At 35.3% G+C, this 22,979-nt stretch overlaps 1 protein-coding gene across 33 annotated transcripts in view; it reads left to right on the top strand.

Annotated features, from left to right (window-relative positions):
* SOX6 (SRY-box transcription factor 6) overlaps positions 1–22,979 on the top strand; it is a 482,345-nt gene that overhangs the window by 310,738 nt on the left and 148,628 nt on the right. For all 33 annotated transcript variants that reach the window (XR_014585612.1, XR_014585613.1, XR_014585614.1 and 30 more), the window contains 3 exons: positions 2,830–2,979; positions 6,911–7,091; positions 9,626–9,816. Coding sequence is in view for 29 of the 33 variants with exons in the window: in XM_083840231.1 (XP_083696357.1) it covers positions 2,830–2,979; positions 6,911–7,091; positions 9,626–9,816 (522 nt within the window). In the remaining 4 variants the exon portion in view is untranslated. The remainder of the gene's footprint in view (positions 1–2,829; positions 2,980–6,910; positions 7,092–9,625; positions 9,817–22,979) is intronic.

The following is a 22,979-nucleotide window of genomic DNA, read 5'->3' as shown; positions in this document are numbered from 1 at the left end:
AGTATTTAAAAGAAGTTATACAACCTTCCAGTCCACATGGCAGTTTTGCTCGCACTAGTGTGAATTCTTGCAAGGTTTGCAATCGTTTATGGAACAGCTTTGTTTTAAAGTCTATGCAAACCAGAATGCTAATTACTGTTACTTATTTTTACATTTGCTTTTATTGTGTAAAAGAAATTTATAGAAATGCCAGGCTAAAGCTGGTCCTGTGACCTTGGAGTAACTTAGTGATGAATTTTATATATGCTTTTATATATGTATATATACATATATTATATATATAAAAACATATATATTATATAACATATATAATGTATGTATATGTTATATATAGAAAATATATAACACATATATGTAACATATATTTTTTATTTTCTGCCTCCATTTAGGAACATTTCATCACCACTGCTTGCGGGGCAGCCAATAAATCCCTCAAGATATTGGGAAGGGAGTGATTAATAACAAATTTAATTCTGTTTTTAATGTTCGCATTTCCAAAATCAAAAAATTGCCTAGACAGTCACTTTAAAGCTTGCTTTTGTTGTTACTGTCTCTGTGACCCTTAAATACTGAGAACATTTTGGTTGCCAGTCCTACTGCGGTTCAAGTACCAAGCCATTGGTGAGGCCTTCCCTGACCGGAGTGTCTGGCATCCCATTTTGCCTTAGGCTTGAGATGCCTGGTCAACGTAAGCTGTACTATGGGCTGCCAGCATTCGGGTGTGACAAGCACACCTTTGCTCGCTTGTCACTGCTGATGGAGCTGCCAGCTCCATCTGCTGTGTGTGCCGGGCCTGCGGCCAGGAGCTGGCAGCGGGGGCCGCGGGGTGGCCGCTGTGAGGTGAGGCCAGGGCTGCCCCCATCCGGCTCCAGCCGCTGCCACCCAGGCCACAGCCAAGCCCATCAGCGAGTTGGTGGCACCTTAGGGACAGCGTGTTTAAGAAAGGGATAAATGCTGCATGGCAGTGAGGGATGAGGGAAAAAAAGTGTGAAAAACACCCCTGCAAGCACCCCGGCCGGGAGAGTGGCAGGAGGTAGAGGGCTCAGGACTGTGAGGGTGTGAAGATGAGTTGGGGAAAAGTAGGGGCATGTGGGAAAGGAGCTTTAACTTTAGTCTGTGTATTACCATCCCTACTCTACTGTAATTAGCAATTAATAAAATTGTTTTTCACTAAGTTTAGTTGGTTTTGCCCGTGAGGGTAAAAAAGGGGTAAGTGATCTCCGGGTCTTTACCTAGGCCCATGAACTTTTTCATCTTATTTTTACCCAGTCCTGTTGAGAAGGGGGAGGGAGAGAGCAGCTGGGTGACTTCATACAAGCAATGCATCCTAGTGAGCAGGCATAGCATAACCTGCAGAATATGCCTTTAATTTATAGGCCACTACCAAAGCAGTAAGATCCCAGTAGTGTGTATGCCGGGGGGAAGCAACTACTGTATACAATGCATTTCCATTTTTTAGAACATCACAGCAAGCTGGGAAATTAGTTTTCTGGCAAGGAAAAAAGCTAGCACCTTAGCCAAAATATTTAAACACCACTGGTTTCAAAATATTTATCTGTGATCCTTTTGTAGCCTTTGCATGGTATTGAAAAAGGATGTCAGGAAACAAACAAACAAACAACAGCTTCCATTTGTCACCCAGAGTTCTGGCTGTGCCCCTCCTTCATGCGTTTGTCTAGCCACTGAGTCACTGAGCTTGCAGTATTGTGCAACTTTCATTTCTGTGGAGGCTTGTTATATTAGAGAAATTGTTCCAAAGAAAGCAACAATTATGACATAAGCACATCTGGCTCTTGCAAATTATTCTTTATTAAGCTTTCATTTAATTACATGTGCTGAAAGGTCTGCTTTTGATTACTGTAATTTTTTTTATTTGTCCATCTGAATGATAGTAATGTTGGAAATTACATACAAACCACCTGGCTTTTTTCTCACTAATAAGGCAAAGTTTATATAGATTTATGTGTAGAAGAGGGATTAGGATCTTCCCTGTTTATGTTAGAAGAATTATTGCTGATGCTAATTCAAGGTGAGAGTTTAAATTTGGTCACTGGGAGGAAATTAAACCTATTTGGTTTTGTTCAGTAAATGCTTTAGATTGGTAAGAGTAGTTTACTTTAATGTACACATCTTTTATTATGCTTCACTTAAACTTATGAAAAGTTGGATGCATATTCCATTAGTGTTTTTTTTTTTTGTATTTTCATAACTATTTACAGGAATTTTTAAGGCCTACACTCTCATTAACATTTATAGAAGGTAAAGATAACAATCACTGTACACTGAGGTGGAGACATACCCTGTTGCCTATTTTAACTTTTCTTGCTATCTAAAGCAGATGCAGCATTGACTTTTGGTAGCAAAGGATTCCCATGTCAGCTTCCAGCAGAGGTTCTAAAGTTGACATTTTGTAGAAGGCCTGAAACATGGATTGTTTCTGACGGGTTGATATCTCTTTATCATAACCAGTCTCACAGTAGTGCCAATTTTTGGCGTATTTGGGCACAGTATTACACTTTGCTCTTTACTGTGACCGAGATGGACAATATTTACTGCAAGAGTGAAAAAGAAATAGATACAAAACAAGCTTAAGAAGAAAGGTATCAGTGCGTGGAAGTTTGCTAGGGTTGTTTGTTTGTTTGTTTTTTCTTTTTCTTTTTAATAATGAGAAGGGAAAAGCCACGAGCAGGAATGTGCTAAAAAAAAATAAAAACTTAATCTCTCAATCGCTCAAGAGAAGCAACAGCAGGGCAATAAAAATTACGTACACTTACAGCTTCTCTTCTAGGAATTTTGCAGGAATATGTTGTATATCTTCTTGTCTTCCAGCAACTGTATGCAGCTCAGCTGGCAAGCATGCAAGTTTCTCCTGGAGCCAAAATGCCATCTACTCCACAGCCACCAAATACAACAGGGGCACTCTCACCCACTGGGATGAAAAATGAGAAGAGAGGGACCAGTCCGGTAACTCAAGTTAAGGTATTGCTTATTAAAGAAAAAAGTTAGCATCTAAAAAGTATAGCGAAACTAATTGCTCTACTTGTTTTACATCTGGAAGTTGAAGCACATAAAAGCTCTTCAATATTCAAATAAAATGTTCAGTTTTAGTACTGCATTATCAGTACAGAGAATGGAAGAGAAAGTATTCACTTCTTGCTTCCAAAAATATCATACATCCCACTTCCTACCACAGGCAGCACAACATATTCATCAGTAAAATGTGATATTTTCAAAATTTAAGTTTGTAATCTAGTAATGTGCATAAATGGCATCCACGTCATAAATTGTTTCAGGTCGAACATTTGAGCATCTTAAAATACAGTGCTAGCTTATGTTGTTAAGGCAAGAGAGCCTGTAGATCTTCTAATTATTTTTACAAATCTAGCTGTATTTTTTCCACAGTTTTGGAAGAAGCCTCACATAAAAATAAAATGTAATTCAGGACTCCAGGGAAAACACTGTGGCACTGCAGATTGATTTGACTTTTGCTGCTTTCACACAGCTGCTGACAACTGGGCTGCTCGTTGTTGGTTTTGTGCCATTGCTGGGTGCTTCTGCCTGCTTATTCTCACTTGCTTGGAACTAGGCAGCTACAACATAGCATTTGCCAGCAGTGTGAAATGAACATCGCGCACCCCTTGAAGTCTGGTGCACCAAGCACCTTTGGGTGGAACTGGCTGGCTTTTGTTGCTACATTTTCCTGTGGTTGTTCTGATTTTCATGAGAGCAAATACACTGGAAAACAATTTACTCCAAACTGGAGAAAAAAATGAAGAAAAAAATGAAACAACAACAAAAAAAATACCAACAAGCACATTCAGATGTTTTGTCAATTTGAATGATAGTGCTATAAATGCAGAACTATTAAAATAGATCTAAAGAAGGCATGTAGTGACTTTGTGTAGAGAGAGTATGCATTTTTTGCTAGTTGCTAAAACCTTGCAGGCACATAGTCCTTTAGCCTCAAATCAGCCTGGGAAGATTTTACTTGCTTGAGGTAAGGGTTTCTTTTTTTCCTTTTTTTTTTTTTTTTTTTTGACATGAGAGTAAAATATCATTCGTTTTTTCATTATCATCAATCATTGTGGTAAAGTGTGGGTGAATAGATATTTCTGCCTGGGCTGATAAATTTCCATGACATTTTTTTGCTAGGCTGAGAGTACTAATAAATAAAAACTATTCCATTATGGCCAGATCTAACATTTATTTAGCAAAGTGTTCACTTTACTTAACTGTAGATGTGTATTGGTCTAATATTTTACCTCTTGTAATCCAATGCCAGGCTTGAGAGCAGTCACTGAAATTTACCACATATGCAGAGTTTGTTATGGTCAATACAGAAGCCACCAAAAGCAAAACCCAACTGTTTCAGCAAAGTTGCCATAGTATAGTGATACCTAACACCAGTGATTTATGGTATTGAGAATATACTACTGACTACTTTAATGTGAAAAAGTAATTTCATAAGTGAGTGAGCCAAATGGATCTACACCAAACCAAACCTTTACTATATGAGTCAAATTTTCCCTGGTTAAATTTAAGCACATATCTCCTTGAACCAAGGCCAATACCATTCCAACTTTGTGGCCAGCTGAGTCCTATTACAGACTTGACCACATGCAAATTCTTGGGGGTTTCCCTACATAATTTAACTTGAATGGACTGAAATATATGTTAATAAAAAAGAAGCCTTTTTATTGTTATTTTATTAACACGATTGCATTGAAAATATTAAAAATGAACTACAAGTGCTTTATGTGGACAAATACCAATGGCTAATGGAAAAAAAAATTATTAGTATAAAACACTAATAAAATAGTACTCATATGCTGTCTTTGCAAATTTTTACCTATATAGCACATGACAGTTTTGATGGTCATGCATTACTTAAATCCTCTATATGTTCTCTGTATTTAAACAGTTATTTGTATATACTATATGCATTATTTATAGAACTAATAGGTGTCTTTTACAGTAGTCAGATCTTTCAAAAAATAATGATCATTTTTTCAAGTCAGTGACCAGAATGTTTTCCAGCTTTTTGGTTGCCTCATAGAAGAGAATGCTGTTTATGAAGTACAAACAGGTTCTGGCAGCGTTCAGATTTTTTTTCCCATGATGGTATCATCAATAGTAGGCAGAAAATTATTTAGAAATTGAACATGGTAGCACAGGTTTCTATGGTGCATGCTCTCAAGCCTTAGTCTGGCAAACTTCATAGTCTGAAAGGGGCTCTGAACTTTCACAGAAATTCATTGAAGCCAGTTTGTACCTGTGCAATGAAACAGCTTGCACATAACTTGGCCACAAAGCACAAGAATGTACTATGTCTCTTATACCTTTGTGTTCCTGTTTTCGCTTGGACTCTGAACAGGTGTGGGCATTTGTGTGTACCGCAAGGTCAGGAAGAATAAAAATGTCAAGCAGTTTTATAGGAACAGTTTAAAAGTGGTGATATAATGGCATTTTAAATACCCTTTTGTTGCATTTTCCTGTATAATGCTTTGTATATGATCAGATGTACTTCATTAAATCACCGCTTGACAGTGAGGAGAATGGAAGAGATGAGATAATGTAGTGTATTATTGTATTCTGATATAGTTCTAAGCTTTGAAATGATCAGTGCAGTGTTTTAAAATGGGGATGATACTCTCTTATATCTAGCATGATTCTGCTTTGGGCATATTTTAAATGAGAGATCTGTCTTGCTGGGCTCTTTAATTACAGAAAATCACTATTTCACAGTTTTCCAAATGCTCTGTCTTGCTTAACATATTAAGCAAAAGGAACAAACCCAGAGAATGGGAAGAAGGTTATGATGTTAATATCTACCCCGATCAAAGAAGTTAATTACTTGAATGAGTCTTCTTCCAAAAGTTTAGATTTTTCTCAAATAGACTTATTCTCCCATAGCACTGAAACAAGATGTGTGTCAAAGAGAGAATTTCTTCCATAATTGCGTATGAAAAGTATCAAAAGATATAAGCGTACTGATGCTAGATTCACGTATCCTTAAAAAATGCTCCTTGTCTTTATGCAAATGAACATACAAATACACTAAAGGTTGAATGCATAAGAAATAACTGCAGAATACAGAAATAATTACAGAAGTATCAAAAAATCAAGAAGCAGAATTGCATTTATATGAAAAAAAGTCTGATTTTACATTAAACTGTCAAAAACACATGGCACAGAGGAATGATAAAATATTGTAAAATATACAAAATTAAAAGTAGAAAATATATGAAATATATTTTAAAATGCATACACTATGCATTGATTACTGTAGTAAGTCAAGGAATCTAAATTCAATGAAATTCTTATCTTTTATTGTGAGGGAACAGCATAGATAATTTTACTAAACAAAACATGCAGTCAAAATAAGATGCATTGAACGTATAAGCCAGCAGCAGCATTAAATGTGGGCCAAAGAACTGTCAGGGGTTTCCAAATGATTCTTTCATGGAAGTACTTCTGATTGCTTAGTTTTTAATACATTTAAAAATAAGTTACATAACTTATTTTTCTAGTGCCAGGAACTTTTCAAATAGAACCAATGCAAAAGCATTATTGAGCTGCTGGAAATTTTAAATAATTCTTTGTAAATGCCCTAGGTTAATTTAGATCTCTGAAAACACATTAGGAAATTAGGCTGTAATGTGAGCTAATTCAAATTTTAATTTGGCAAAAAGAACGATCCAGCCACATAGTTAATGTAAATAGAAGCATAACACAGAGAAATTAATGAGATTTCCTTTCATTGAATCTTAAAGGAGGCAGATAATTAGCTTCTTTTGTTATTATTGCAGGAGAACGTGATATTGTCTTCGAGGTGTAAAGTAAATGCTGCTTGCAAAATGATTTGTTCATTTGTCTTTTCCTAATAGTTATTTACATTAAACTCTTGTAGGATGAAGCAGCCCAGCCACTGAATCTTTCAGCACGACCCAAGACAGCTGAACCTGTCAAATCCCCGACATCTCCAACACAGAATCTCTTCCCAGCTAGCAAAAGCAGTCCAGTGACAGTGACGAACAAGAGCGGCATCCCCAGCCCCCTTGCTGGATCTCTGGGAAGAGGATCCTCTTTAGGTAACTATTCTGTCCTTGGAAAAGGAGAAAACTGACAGGTTTTCTGTGTAAAATGTCAGCTTGAACACACTTACATCTGAATTAAATATATAGTTGGATCTACATTTCTGTTTAAAATGGAGAGAAAAAATGCAGGAAAGATTTTCAACTAACTCTTGAATGCCAGGGGTTTATAAGAGTAAACAAAATGATACAGCAGTGATATGCATCTGTAGGAAATACAGCAAATAAATATTTAACATATACATGCAAATATATACACATAATAGATGTGCATATGTGAAAAACATCAAAAAGGTGTTTATATTGATATCTTCCACAAAGACATCAAATGGATGTATACATTCAGGGTTAACTTTCGAATTTTGGTCTCTGGATTAAATGGACAAAAAGAAAAAAAAGCTTTGCATGCATATAGAGCCTGATTAGATACTAGACATAGAGACATGATGGCTCATGTGATGAGTTAAATCCAGTGCAACAGTATATAATACTTCAAATAAGTAAGTTTTCTGTCACTCCTTGAGCCAAGGTATGTCCATGGTTCACGATGATTCAGAAGTCAGGCAGGAAGGTAACTCCAAATGTGGTTTTCAGCTGTTTAGCCCAAATATACGATCAGTTTTACCCAGAACAACATTCTGAAAGAAAAATAATTCTCTGTATCCTGGGTATTAAGTTCATTTTACCTAGACAATCTACTGAATAAATTGTTTATTTTTTTTAACAAAGACAAAATGTCTTCAGCCCAGCCAGTGTAGTTTATTATCTGTTCATTTTATTGTTTGTTCAAGTTTTTATTATTTGTTCATATATCTGACAAGATTCTGTTAATGCATATGGTTGCAAATAAGGAATTTTTTTACCCATGTTAATGATTCTTTAATTAAGAGATAAAGTTTATTAAGTAATGAAACAAAATCGATCTGAAAACTGGATATGAAAACTATCTTAACTAGTCAAGAAACAGAATCAAGAGCTGTAAAATTTAGATTACAAGGCCTAAAGATCAGATAGTAGATTTTAACCACGACTAAATACAAACCACTTCCTCACAATCTGTAGTTCAAGTGTACTTGTAAAATATATAGAAACACTTGTGAATAATGAACAGATATGTTAAATACATACAATAAATATAAAATTATGATTAAATATATAAAAATTATGATTTGTTCCAGTCTCAAAAGACTTATACCAATATGAACTTGCAGACTATTCTAGAGAAATGGATAGAGAAGATATGCCTAGGGTGTGAGTATTTTTCCTGTAAGTCATAAAAATGTTTCCCCTTGATCCAGAAGTAAAGCCACAGAAGTATTGTCAAAAATCAACAAACAACATGGGATCTTTTGTTCTGTTTTATGATAAATTTAGGTGGAGTCTAAATCTCATTAAGTCACAGTTCCATTGCATTCATTCCCATCTAGACCACTGTATTATATCAACTTTTTGTTTCCCAGGATGAAGTGTGAGAAGCATGTAATCTTAATGTTTTTCATTTTAAAAGAATTCAGGGTCTTTTGAGGTTGAAATTTATTATATTTTAATTACTTTATTTTATTTATATTCTCTGTATATTTTACTTAAATATTGTATATTTACTGATTTGTTATAGTGGAGTGTTAGTAAGTACACAAATACCACAAATTCAGAGCTTTGATAAAGGACATCAACTTAACAGTCAGATACACAGACCATGCACAAACTTTGCTCAAAGTTTTTTATCTTGAATGTATATACACAAATCTATCCATGTGCTGCATGAAGGATACTCCCATGAAGGAACCAGTGGTCTAGTCAAAGTTTTGCCACAGCACCACAAAACAACCAGTCACCAAATAATTGCTGTCTTTTGGTCTAAAATCAGAAAGTGTATCTGGAGTACTCATCTTTACCTCTCAAATGCATTTTAAAATGCAACAGAACTGTTTTGTGTGAGTTTGATGCATGTTTAAAAATTTCCCTTTCTGTCCCCAGAGAAACAGAAAGAAAAACATATTTTCTCTACCAATTTAGAGCTTTATAGTCAAGTTAAGGTAATAATAGATTCTGTCTGCCACAATAACTAGGGGTGCTCTTTCAGAAGTTGAAAGCTAAATATGTGGAGTGAAGGCTCTGTCTTGATAAAGAGATTCTAAAAATTGACCTAGACTTTCATGTCCAACTAAAGATTTCTTTCTTCTTCTTTGTTCATTTTGTTAATTGTTATTAATACCTCAAAGGCTTCCCACTTAACCTTCAGATAATTGTTGGGTTTAACAGAGAGTCTGTGGGTATACTCAGATATTTACATATACATATCAGGCTACACCAAGACTTCAGTGGCTGTATTTATAATACAACAAAAGAGGAGCACAGGCTTATCAGTCAATTCTATAGATTAATTCAGCCTTCAAACAGACAGCAACTGCCACTCCTCCTCCTTTTGCAGATGTTAGTTGGTTGGAGTTTTTAACAGGATGAGAACTGAGTAATTACACTGGATTCTAATTTTAATGATTACCTAAATAAAGTGTGTTCTATGTTTATAGATATCCTTTCCAGTCTTAATTCACCTGCCCTATTTGGGGACCAGGACACAGTAATGAAAGCCATTCAGGAGGCTCGAAAAATGAGAGAGCAGATCCAAAGGGAACAGCAGCAGCAACAGCAGCCTCATGGTGTTGATGGAAAATTGCCCTCCATGAATAACATGGGTCTAAACAACTGCAGGAATGAGAAGGTAATGTCTGCCATTGCCACACAGTCTGTCATTCATTGTTTTCCCTGCAAATAGCTTCTTATTTTTATATAAAATTTCTTTTTACAGCCTTTAGCCATCTCTGATTCGTGTTAAATGCAGCTTGTCACTTCACAGTGCTGTGCTACAAACTTTCTGTGTTTACAAAACAGCATTCAAAAAAACAATCCTATGCACTACATGTGATTAATCTGTAAGCATGAATATAACAATGTGGAAAATGAATTAGTTGAAGCTACTATTGTTTGTGGTCATTACATTTTGAGTTGTGCTTTTGAGAATGATTGGATTGATAAGTATGACAGAAAGACAAGTTACATACTAGCATGGTGGAGTATCACAATGTTCTTGAACGTATCTGAGTATGCTTAAATCTGTGACTCAGATTCAACAAAGAATCTAAGCTCAAAACAGTGCTTTTGGCTCTTGGTTTCAGTAGGAAATTAGAAATCCACATTCTTTGTTGAATCTTGACTTAGTTTCCAAATAGTAAAGTGAATTGGGGAACTGTAATAAAATAGAGAAAGTGGAGAGAGAGAATGTCCAGCATTGGACTGAGCAGGGCAACATTCAGTTTACCAGACAGCAACCTGGAATCATACCCCAAAGGTGAGGAACATTTTCTGTGATGTATATTAAGGACCACTCAGAGGGCAAAGAACTCCTTTGTAAAATTGTTTGCATCTGTGTTGTCCTGCTCTGTGGCCTTTCCAAAGCCTACAAGTTTTGCTCCAGGAACAGGTCTCCGTGTGTATAATAAAGCCAGTAAACACTGAATTAGGTAACTGGCTGAGCTATAAGGCAGCCTTTTTGGTGAAGAATGCTACTCTGTTAGCTTCCTTAGCGGTGGCTTATGCTGCAAAAAATACAGCATATATGATTTTACACCACTGACACAAAGTCAGTTATATATCACAAGACTTGCTCTACATTTCAGTTAACTAGGAAGGAGTCCCAGGAATATCCCTGTAATCATTATGGCATTGGACAAATTGGAACTGTTATGATTCAATTTGGTAAAGAACAGAAACTGACACATTCATTAGCCTACAAAGCACCTAGTGTTTCAGAGTATTTCCTGGAGAAAAGAAAAATAATTCATTAATGAAAATTCTGTGATATTCTGTATTTTAGAGCGTAGGTTCTATATACTTTGGGGAGTATAGGGGGAGATTATATTATACTCCAAAGAGTAACAGGAATTTTTTATCTAGGCTGAGTATAAGATTCAGTAGAATATTATTTATAACTTAAACCATGAATTTGATGATATGATCTTTTCTCAACTCACAAGGGAATACTTAGTGAGTAAGCAGACTGTAGGAAGGCACAGAAAGGAAAGGAAATGTAAACAGAGCTGTCAAATAGTGATGCATACCTTTTAATCTACATTTTATATTTTTGCTTGATTCTTGATTCTTTACAGCACTTAAAGCAAGAGAAAGGGTTGGTGTCTATTAAAACAATTTGTTAAACAATTACTACACAGGATTAAAATGATTTTACAGGACAAATTCAGAGATTAATAGATTTTTATTTCTACTAGTGTTAGTTTAAGTGTCAACATTTAAAACCTCATTTAATACAGGTTCATACTATGAAAAACAGAGGAATTAATAACTGATTAAGTAGGCCATATTCAGACAAAACTTTCAATGTAAAGTCAGTGTTTGTCTTAACTAACTGAGATGTAGGGTAGTAAAGTTGAAGTTATAAAATAAATGTCATGCCTATGATTAGTATTAAGAGTTTATAAAATAATGCTAATTTTAAAATGTATTTTATGAGTTTCAGTTGCTTGACATTTAAAAATATCTAAGACACTATAAGGGCTATTAAAAGAATTCTTAACATTTGATTTGAATTTGAAAAGTATAAAAACGGCATCCGCTTACTTATCAGGCCTGTTCCCTGAGTTTTTTCAGTACCATGTTTACTTCTTGTATTGGATACAGTAAATTTTTATCTTTCCTTTCATGTTTTAAAGAAAGGGAAATAAATGGTTCAGTGAATAAGCTGGAATTTCTTTTTTTTGTGCAGGTTACTAGCGATACACAACTCCTGATACACATGTAGGAACAATACAGATGGATGTACAGGTTCTAGGTTGTGGTTATACATCACACAATATGAGGAAAAAAAATTTAATTTACTTGCCAGTTTGGCAGAGTTTATTGGAAGTCTTAAAAATATATAAAAAACATTGTTCTCAAATGCTGTCTTTTGTCTGGAGGCTTCTCGTGGCAGCGTTTGAAACTTTTAAACTCTGAGAAGAAACAGCAGCAAGGAAATTTGTTGTTAAATCTCTAAACCCCTTTATATAATCCTGCTAGCTTTGTTTACTGTAGCATGTACTATAGAAGGAATCGTTAAAGCAGGAAAAAGTTATAGTATGTACTCTGATTTTACCTTTGGTATACTAGTTTGTTATCCTTGCTCTGAAAATGCAAGAACAGCAGGGTTTGCAAAAGAATGGGATATAAATTAGTCGTTTTCAATGCTGATATGTCCTGACTCACTATCTTAAAGAAAATAGAAGAGTTAAGTCAGAGTCATGAATACTAAGGGAATATATTTATATTTTATAGCACGTATAAAATACATTAAAAACAGAGGCATCCTTTGCACAAATAGAATTTTAGAACACTCATTTTACTCCTTTTACCCTTTGCCTTTCAATTTTTACATTATGGTGTATTTCTTTTGCTTTAAAATTGGTGGCTAGGATGATCAAAATGGGGGGAGGGAATGATAGATCACTTCAGTAAAAAAACATAATTTTGAAATAATTGCATGCAAAGAATATAGTGTATAGTTTGTCATAATCCCATTGAGGCTTTGATAGCATAGTTGCTATTCTGGACTAGTTTCTTTTGAAGAATCAGGACACTATGTTTTCAGGACCAAATTTTCAGAAATGGGCTTCAGGTAATTAGACTCGTATAAATAAGTAGCTAGAAGCTGGCACCAGAAAAAGATGACAAATTAATTGCCTGCAGATGGTTTAAAAAAGCTGTTGAGTTTTGGTCAGTTACTGGTCTTCAAGTTCAGATAGCCGGTAATAGTTTGTTGTGCAAATGATTGCCATTATAAAATTATGTACATAGATTCAAAGCCTGGGCTTAGGCCTTTTTGAAAATGTGTCATTTAAATCTCAGAAAGCTTTGTATTTCGTTAGAGACACAGAACTGAAAATTGCCTGTGTTCATGTTCTGCTGTTCAAAAAAATCTACAAAGCTTTAAAAGTGCTCACAGAGATTCACTCATCAGAAAGCGCAAAACAAAAACACGAAGCACTGGCACAGTCATGCTTTACCATTTGCAAAAACATTAAGGTTAGGCTACTCTTCAGAGATGATACTATTCAAAGGACATCTACAATTACAGGGTTATTTCAGTTTGTGTTTGCAAGGCAAAAAGTCATTAGAGCAGAGCTGACTTTTTCTGCTTTACCTGGCGCGTGTCAGATGCAGGCTGACTGAGGCTTCACAGAGTAAAGAGAAATACTAAGAAGGGGGAGAGAATTAGGAAAATCCAGAAGATTTTCCAGGCTACAAAGTTCTTTCAATTTGATATGAGCAAAAAGTAAAATTGTAAGAAAATTGGCTTCATTCAGAGGCTATGACTTTTTTTTCCAGTCAAGCCATGCTTACCTGCAACAAAAACGAGTGCATTAAAGTACTTAAAACAGAATTTGCATTACTAGAGCTACTTGTATTTATTTTAGTACTTTGAACTAGGATGAATGCCTAGAAGATTTTATTTAAGGCTCTAAATGAACCTGAAAATGGTACGTAATCTATAACATAACTGACATTATATTAAAAGGACCAGATCTTGCGATCTTGCTGCCTTATTTATTTTTTTTTTTTGTGCCTAAGCATGAAAACAGTGACAAAAAAACTTCAGAAAATCTTTGTAGAAAAAATATAGGCAAATATGCATTAATCTTCATTGGAGAAAAATATATGAAGTCAGGATATAGCATATACCCACTAAATATATGCATTTCTGGACATGGTTCTGGGCAACCTGCTCCAGGTGGCCATGCTTGAGCAGGGGGCAGTGGGCCAGGTTGCCTGCAGAGGTCCTTTCCAAGCTAAACCATTTTGTGAAATAATCACAACATATCTGCTAGACCCAGGGCTACCCCCACCTCCCCATTTTCTTACATAGAAAGAAAATTATTTGAGATTTGAGAGGAAGCAGAATGTAGTATAACATTTCTATGTTTATATTCCGTTCTCATCCTTTCGTAGATTTTTAGAGAACTGTATATTTGCAGTAGGAAACCAGAATTGGACCCCAAAATAAATGACGAGTCACCACCTGCTTCCTGGGAATTATTGTACTGTAGTACCCCTTATAATGAGCCTTTTATTCCTTTCTTATCTCTAAATAAATGTTTTACAATTTGAATCCACATCATTTATCCTAATATAGACCACTGTTTGTATGCAAAATGTGTACATTCTTAAAAACATATATTATTTACCCTTGGAGATGTTACAGTCTATTGATCAAATCCATATTTAGGCACTTGGATTTGACTTGATAAGCCATAACGACTCCTTTGGAGGTGTTACGGTCTGCTGTATTTAGGGACTGTTAAATATGTGGATTACTGACACAATAGAGTGTAACAACTCCTCTGGAGCTGTTACGCTTCATCATTTATATGAAGCCACTGCACATGTGTGCAAACTATGCCTGATAAAACACTTCGGGAAGTCTTTGTAGAAAAAGTTACTAGTCATACATAATCTCCTTTTCACTGCCCGCACCCCTGCGATGACTCCATCGTTGTATTGCATTCTTGTAAATGCAAGCAGTACTGGATTATGTTGCTGACTGTTTGTTTTGTTTTGTTTTGTTTTTCCAGCTTTTTTCTGTCTGTATATTCAAAACTGTAGACAGAATAACTGCAGAGGCAGGAGTCACAGTACTTTTTCTGCAGCTGCAGGGTGTTTCTCAGAGCATCACAAAGAGAAGTACCTCGTAGTGGCATCCTTGTTACTAGTCATTTCTGAAATAACTACAAAAACAAAACAAAAAAACACAAAACAACAGAAAAAAACACATTTAAGAAAATACACTTTCAGAGTATCTTACGTTTGATTATCTTTTCTTTTTATCAAACACACTGATGACCACCATAAAATTGAGAACATGAATAAATTAGTTATAAGGGCCATGTGGATTTTTATAAATCTTTATGAATAATTGGTTTAGATTTGTAGCAAGTGATTCATTCTCTTTTGCTTTTAACTTTTAAGAAAAACTTTTTTTCCCCTTTAGTTTCGTATATAAGAACCTTTATTTGCAGCTGGCAAATAAGAAGTCATTGCTTATATTTCATAGTACTGGGAGACATAACTGAAGCTGTAAGCATTTTCAGTTGGATTCTTGTTTCTGTGGGTTAAATCTTAATTCTACTTGTAATTAAAGGGTAAATACCTTAGTCAGGCAAAAAAAAAAAAAAGAATAGTAGTGTCAATAACAAATGACTAGCTTTAAAAAGTTGCTACTTTTTTATGGTATTGTCTCAAGAATCATACCAAGTTCTGTTCTTGGAACTCCACAACTTAAAGAAGGTCCTGCCCCATATAGCTCACACTTAGGTATATTATAATGTAAGTTTAAATGTATATTTTTAAATTCTGTAATAGAAAATCTGGAACAGTATAGAGAGAAAAAAGAAAGACACTGTTTTCTTTAACTCAGTGAGAATGTATTTCATCTGTCTAATGAAGAATCTGATTTCCACAAAGAGACACTGCAACTGGGAAACTGTTTTTGCTGAATACAGCATTCTGCTCAGGCAACAAACCTTTACCTGTGGAGTTTCTGAGACGTAGAAGGAGGCATCCCCTTTACAGTCCCATAATTTTAATACAGATAAAATACTTGTCTAAATTAGATGCTCCAGAACAGGGAGAACTTTCAAATACAAATCCCAGCAGTCCTCGTTCTTACCAACATCCCTTATACATTACTGTGAATTTGTCCTGTTTAGTAATCTAATTGTGGCCGTAAATAATATATGTAAGCAAAGATTTTTTTAATACTAGGTGTTCAAAGTTAACTTCCTAAAGCCATATTTGGACACTGGTATTTTATTATAAAAAAATCTTCATTAAAAAAAAAGTTCTAAAGTTTTTTGAAAGTGCAATAATTTTGCAATTTCCTTCTTTGGCTTAACACTTATCCTTGCCACATGAAAAATCTTCCTTTATTTTATATTAACTATAATGCTTCCTTAATAATTTTGAAAGCAAAGTAGTTACTCAAGTGAAATTTTTCTGAAATAGCAGTAACGTAGGAGCCAAACTTCCACAGAGCTAGCTCTGAAAATTTTACCTCAATGCGGGGAAGCAGATTTGTTAGTGTCTATACAGTTACCATCTATTTTCAGTGAAATTCAGTAGTTTTGTATCCTTCTACAGCACTTTTTCTGATTATTTGGGCAACTCAGAATTTCAACTGATGTAATACTGCCCCCTTTTATTAGAACTGGAAAACATGCTGTTTATTTATGCTGTTGCTTCCAGTGTTTGAAATTATGTGACAAGATAAGATAAACCATGAAATCAGTATAACAAGGAAGGGGAGAAAAAAAAAAAAAAAAAGTAACAATTCCAAGCAACTTTTTTGCTGGGTGTATTGTCTGTTTTATGACTGGGCATCCTATGCAGCATGTTATGCCAGGGAAATCCCTTCTGTGTTTCTGAGTTCGGGGTGTTGATGGGTTTTGCTTTTATATGAATTTTATTATCATAACTGCTTGCATTGGTTTTCTAAATCAGTGCATTTTTAGGACAACAATAGGGCATAGTGTGCATTGCGTGTTTTTTTTTTTTTTAAATTATTTTATAATTATTTATTCTAAGGCCTGATCAGGAATTAGATGCATCTTTGGATAGCTGGATGATTTTAAAATCCCTCAGACGTGGAGTAGTGTTGCAGTGAATTTATTTATACAATTAGAACTTTAAAATGTAATTCAAAATGAAATTTGAGGTAGAGCTTCTTAGGGGAAAAAAAAGGGGGGGAAGAAAAAAAAAAAAGCCCTAACCCCTGAGTCTCCAACTGTATCTTTTAAAGAGAAAAGTTTTCATTAAAAACAAACAAAGGGAAAAAAAACCTTACTTTTGATATAACCCTGAAGCCTTTGCTATATCACTAGCTTTCACAGATATCACAGAAAATAAAATCAGGCTTAGAAATTTTACCTAAAGAAATGTTTTATCTGACTTTTCTGTGTTTAGTGAGGAAGGTGATGGAATTTGTAACTTCAGATGCACAGAGGGGTCAAGTACAGCCCTAACACTGGTACTCAGATTATAAGAGTTATGGGAGGAAAATGCCATTGCCAACATTAGCCTCTGTATAAGAACATAGCTCCATTATCAAGGCCAGGTTTATAATGGAAACCAGGTGTGAGAGGCTGTGGGTATGAAATCTTGTCAAGTCTGTTCCTCAAACTCGAAAGATAGAAATATTAAAGCTGCTCATGGAACGCTAACCTCCTGCCTGTACGTAACATTAGGATTCAGTCTTTAGCTGATTGCATAGCTATTACTCAGATACTCCTGTTTACACCTAACTATTCATACTTATGCCTACCAATATACTCACTGTTTGTTTGTTTTTTTTTCCCAGATTTATTTTGTATGCTATGTGTGGAAAGACATAAAAATAATGTATTTGAAATTTGCACATTAAAAATACATGTTCACTCAAACTGTGGAATTGACAATAAGAAGACAAAAAGAAGCAGTGTAAAATCTCTGGCATATATAGGTCATCTAAATTTACAGATAAGTTAGCTTTGGCATCAACTTACTGTGGATCCAGTTTTGCACCAATGGAAGGGGTTGTTGTGCAGACCTCTCTTTTTAAGCCTTTTGGTCAATTGCCTTACTTTACAAAATTGTCTTGATAAAGTAGGTAGCTTGTGCATTTGCATTCCAGTATATTAGATACACAGTTAAATGCTTAGTGCCCCAAATCATGTAGCAGCTGGTTAAAATAAAATCTAAATTATTTGTCTATTGATTAAATTATCAAAAATCAGTTAAGTAAAAAATGCAGTATTTGGAAAGTATAAATCACTGAAACTTTTTTGACCATAAATTAAAAAAAAAAAAAAAGTTTGGCCAGTTCAGTAGTGATGTAACATACAAAAGTAAGAAGTTAGAAGAAAATGCACCCAAAGGACCTCCATGAAACATTATTAATTAACTATATATATATAAACACTGTATGTTGAAGAAAGTCCCCATATTATCTGAAGTTTTCAAGTTTTTCATTGCTTCCAGGTCAATCACAAAAGCACTTAGAAATAAAATACTGTTTTCAGGAAAGAAACCAGCACACTCTCTGGGAATTAGTTGCTAGTTTTGCCTTTGTATATCAACTACTGGAGTTTTTGCCACTACCTATGCTTAACAACATGCTTGTATGGTGGCTGAATACAACTGTGATGTTTTATTTCTGTTGTCAGGGCTACTTGAAGGATTGCCTAGCTGCATATTTTAGACCTCATTAATAATAATGATGATGATGATAATAACAATAACAAAAGGGGGGATTGGCCCATTTGTTCTATCTCTTTTCCAGCTCAGGAAAAAAATGCCAAATATCAATTGCATGGGGAATTTCCTGTGGAAAGGATAAAAACTTTGCCCTCTTTCGGTCTTTTCTCTTAAATATTGGAGCAGCAAAATATCCTAAAGGGACAGCATTTGATGAAAATGTGTCCCAGAGCTAAATGCTGAAAAATTTGCACAAAAAAAAATAGGGATAATTTTTCCAGGAGAACATGTGTTCTGCCATAAAGGAATAGTGTCTTTGTGATGGCTGTAACAGCATAATGGTTGTACCTTCTTATGTACAATCCATTTCTAAGCTACTCAAGGGACTTTGCAGATATATACTGAAATTTATCCCATGTTTTTATTATGCATCTCCACAAAACAATAAAAATAGGTTGAAAATTACTGTTCAAACATAAATTCTCCAGGACAGGAATATATTCATTGATTTAAATTGTGGGTCAGAATGGTAGCTGCACAATTCTGTCATATCACTTCTTCAATTGTCCTGAGAACTACAGAATATATTTGCATGTTATTTCACACTTAGATACAAGCACAGATATCCACAAAGTTACTACCATTTATTTCCAAGCTCTCTGTTCATTCCTGTAAGTAAATGTACAACACCAAATACATTGCCAGTATCATTCTTTTAACTGCAGTAGATTAAGTAAAACAAAGATAAATTGGGATTACTCTGACTGATATTCATCACTTTCTAAAATTAAAGATGTCTTCTGTTTCTCAGGTATCATCAATAGGTACGATAAACTGAAATACACTCAGTGTTGTAGGATATTTACTCAGCTGCCTGTTTGTGGGATTATATGCTACTTTGTGTTGATTTAACTGTTTTGCTTCTAACAAAACAATAAGAATGCTAGCAGGTAAAATCTTCTTTCATCTCATGAAAAGAGTTGAGCAAGTAATACAAAACAGTATTTGCAAATGTTTGAGATCTCATTAATGGAGTTATGCCATGCTTGTTCCTTACTTTGTTTTCTTTTCACAAATACTCATGCAAACGCATTTTTACTTCTATGGTTGTATTTGCATGTGAACGTGGACATTTGTGCATGATTATAGACATTTGCTGTTTATGCCCAAATTGATAACCTCCCGTTAAAAAATAAAAAAAAAGGAGGTTTTGATTCATCTCCCACTCCAAACTCCATGTTGACCAAACGAGGATCACAGTATCAGGGAACATTTCCATCCCTGATACAGTGCTGATGCTATTTGTAGATCTCTACAGCAGCTCTGTAAACTTTGCAGCATTTAATCTAGAGAACCTACAGACTTTGCTTCTCTGTGCCTTACCACTGCCACCTTTTTCCAATGGATGGTATGCCAGAGGCATGTTCATCTTTTTTTCCTGTGGTGATGAAGATAATGGATGCCGGAATTGATAGATACAAGTAAAGGCTTTCTAGTACCTGGGAGGCCTCCTGGCTGAAGGAATTCCCAGTTGCTTTTTGCAGATAGTTTAAGGCAATATTGCAGTACTCACTATTGAGGCAGGCATCAAAAACAATATAATTTGTCGTACGTGACCAACTAGAGCATAAATCACAACCTGCAAACTATTGAGCGCTTAAGTGCATAGTTCATGCATAACTCACAAGCTAGATTGTTTGAACACTTATAAGTTACTTATACATGTAGAATATAAATTGCTGATCCTCCAGTGGTGGTTTGGAAAAATAAGAAAGACTGTATTTGTTGAATAAATTGTTCCCTTCACATAGCTTGTCCATCTGTAGTCACATAACACTAACACCATAAACAGGTCTATCTCAATTGGAAATGCGTAACAGGGTAATAAATGATATTCAGCATCAGATTACTTGTACTAAAATCATGTTCAAGTCATAGTAAGCTGTTATAACACTACTTAAAACCTGAAGTATGCCTAACCCACAAGCTGAAATTGCCCAGCTTACATCCTGAAAATCTACAGACAACATTAATTTCTCAGTATTTCACTTTTATGCCTGTGGCCTCTAACATGTTGCAAATGCTTCTATAAGAAAGGCTGGAAAAACATATCAAATTTCTGTTCTCTTCCACTTGCTGACATTCATTAACTGAGGGAGAACATTGAGACAAGGATTTGGAAAGATCTCCTTTTCACCTCCGCCCGTTCCAAAGCAATTTATTAAACAGCCAGTAAGAGAAGTGGACACTTGTGCTTTAATGTCAGGCCTGTGTTGATCACGTAGCTGTGCATGCTTTCACTGTTATCTTGACAAAGGCTTCTTGGGATAGCAGACAATGGATGCATTCTTATCGCATTGCCATGCTCTTTGCATCCCTGAGTTAAATTGATAAGAGACAATGTCATTATATGACTGCTATTCAGGTGAACTATCTTTTATATACATATGGATTTTTGTTTACTGCATCCTATTTTTACATGCTCGTTCCCTTTCTAAAGTACAGGAACACTCTGCTGTATTTCAGATGCCAGTACAAATAGAGGCCATCACTGTGAGGATATGCATTAGAACTGTACACAAAGTACACTGACGTGTCACAAACTGTAAAACTTCTTGTTCTATCAAGGGTTCAGCAGGTTGCCAAAACATACTCAGTTGCCAGATCCTCACCAGAATCCTGTTCCTCGCCTGAAGCCAGTCAGTCTCTTTGAATAAATAAGATTAGGTTGTCTGGCTGCACTCTTCCTCCCAAGGGATTCCCCTTTATCAAGGGATTACCTGCATGCCCTTTTTTACATAACTCCTATATTTTATTCTTCAGTATCATGCTACAGATCGTGTCATATCATAGCTGCTAAACGCCTCATGGATGAAGTGCCTGTCAACTCTTTGTTTCCTTTCAGAAAATATAAGAAATGTGTTCTGGAAAGTTTTGCTCCCAATCTTTTTCAGCCAAGCTTTGTTTCTCTTTCTTTGCAAGGAAGGGGCTAATGAGTTAATATTCACAGTTGTAGACTGACAGTATATAGACCAGGACATCTATCAGTCCTCTGCACTGAGTGGCATACTCCAGCTACATAGGATTTTCATTCCATTCAGTGCAAAAGCCATCTGTAGTTAATCAGTATATACTCGCCACCAAGGACAGGCAAAAGTAATGAACTGCAGTATGAGAAAATTGTAGTAAATATGTGCATTATCCTATCAGGGAAGGAGATGAAGTGTACTATTTGCTTAGTTTATCAACTAATTTCCCTTTATCTCCATCCATGCAATGTTACTGTAGCTACCTTGGAATCTGTGTTATGAGACCATACAGAATCTAGTAAAAAGGTAAAAAAAAAAAAAAAAAAAAAAAAAAATAGTTAAAAAAAAAAAAAAGAAAGTACATGATTTCCTGTTCATGACCCCAGTTAAGGTCTCTTAATGTAAAGCATTTGCTTTATATTATATATTTGAGGGTGGATTTCAGCACATGTGCCTCTCTGAATCAGGACCCACATTACTTATTCATCCTTCAACTGTTCTGAGATTTGAATCCTATGGTATTAGGAGTGTTCCTGATGTGATACAGGCTATAGTTTAGGTAGTGAAAGTCTCTGTCATCCTGTTACCATGAGAGACAGGGAAATTTTCTTGCAGTGTTTGCTAAGATCTACCAGCTCAGGTCTTCTTTCCTCTTCCTCCAGCTGCTTCTCTTCCCTACTGCTTACCCTCACTGTGCTTTTGCTGGGACTCTTGTAAAGTGTCATCAAAACAACATCTTCATGTTGCTGTTGTGTGTCACATTGTAATAGAATAGCACACAATTTCTACAGTAGAATTCCCACTACCATCTTACATGGTAAAAAGTGACTATTATTTCACTTATTTTTGCTATACAGTTTGTTTTCTGTGTATAACTGTATTTTTGTTGTCTCTGTATTTGTCTTTGATTTGGTTTCACAACTAAGCTGAACACCAAATATATTTCATAAGCAGAATACACATTTTAACACGTATTTCTGATTGCTTGGAGGTAGCAAAGGAATAGAGATAAAATTGAAAACTGCATTCTAAGATAACCATATTATTTGTTTCTTTAATATTTCTGTTTTGTTAGTAATTACATTACTCATTTGGGATCAGGCCCTCTTAGGCTGTGCTTTAAGCCAAACTAAAGCAGGCATTGCTCCTGACATGATGATCTTTAACAGAATTGGAAAGGCAAGAACTATATTCAGCCAGGTTTCACATGCTGCCCATCCAGAGGAAGGATGCTCTTAGCACTGGTTCTCTATCCTTGCACTGGGCTGCAGCTTGCTGCCCCTTCAAGGACACAGCTGTTTGGACAACTCTGCTGTAAAAGCAACAAAACGTAATCTTCAGGAAAAAAAAAAAAAAAAGAAAAAAAAAGAAACCCTCTTTTTTTTTTTTTTTTTTCCAAGCTGAAACATTTCACTGTTTTGAGTTTTCAGCATGACCCCATGAACAGCTGAACTGGAAGAAATAAAGGACTGTGGACTGTGTGTGTTGGAATCCAGTAGATTGGAAGGTGAGGGATGGGGCAGAGCTTCACTGCAGCAGACAGTGTCTGTAAAACAGTGCTTTGAATGTAACGAAGCGT

Source organism: Anser anser, assembly GCF_964211835.1.
Source record: "Anser anser genome assembly, chromosome: 5".
Taxonomy (NCBI): domain Eukaryota; kingdom Metazoa; phylum Chordata; class Aves; order Anseriformes; family Anatidae; genus Anser; species Anser anser.
The sequence above is the reverse complement of the archived record's forward strand: the minus strand, read 5'-3'. Positions and strand labels throughout refer to the sequence as shown.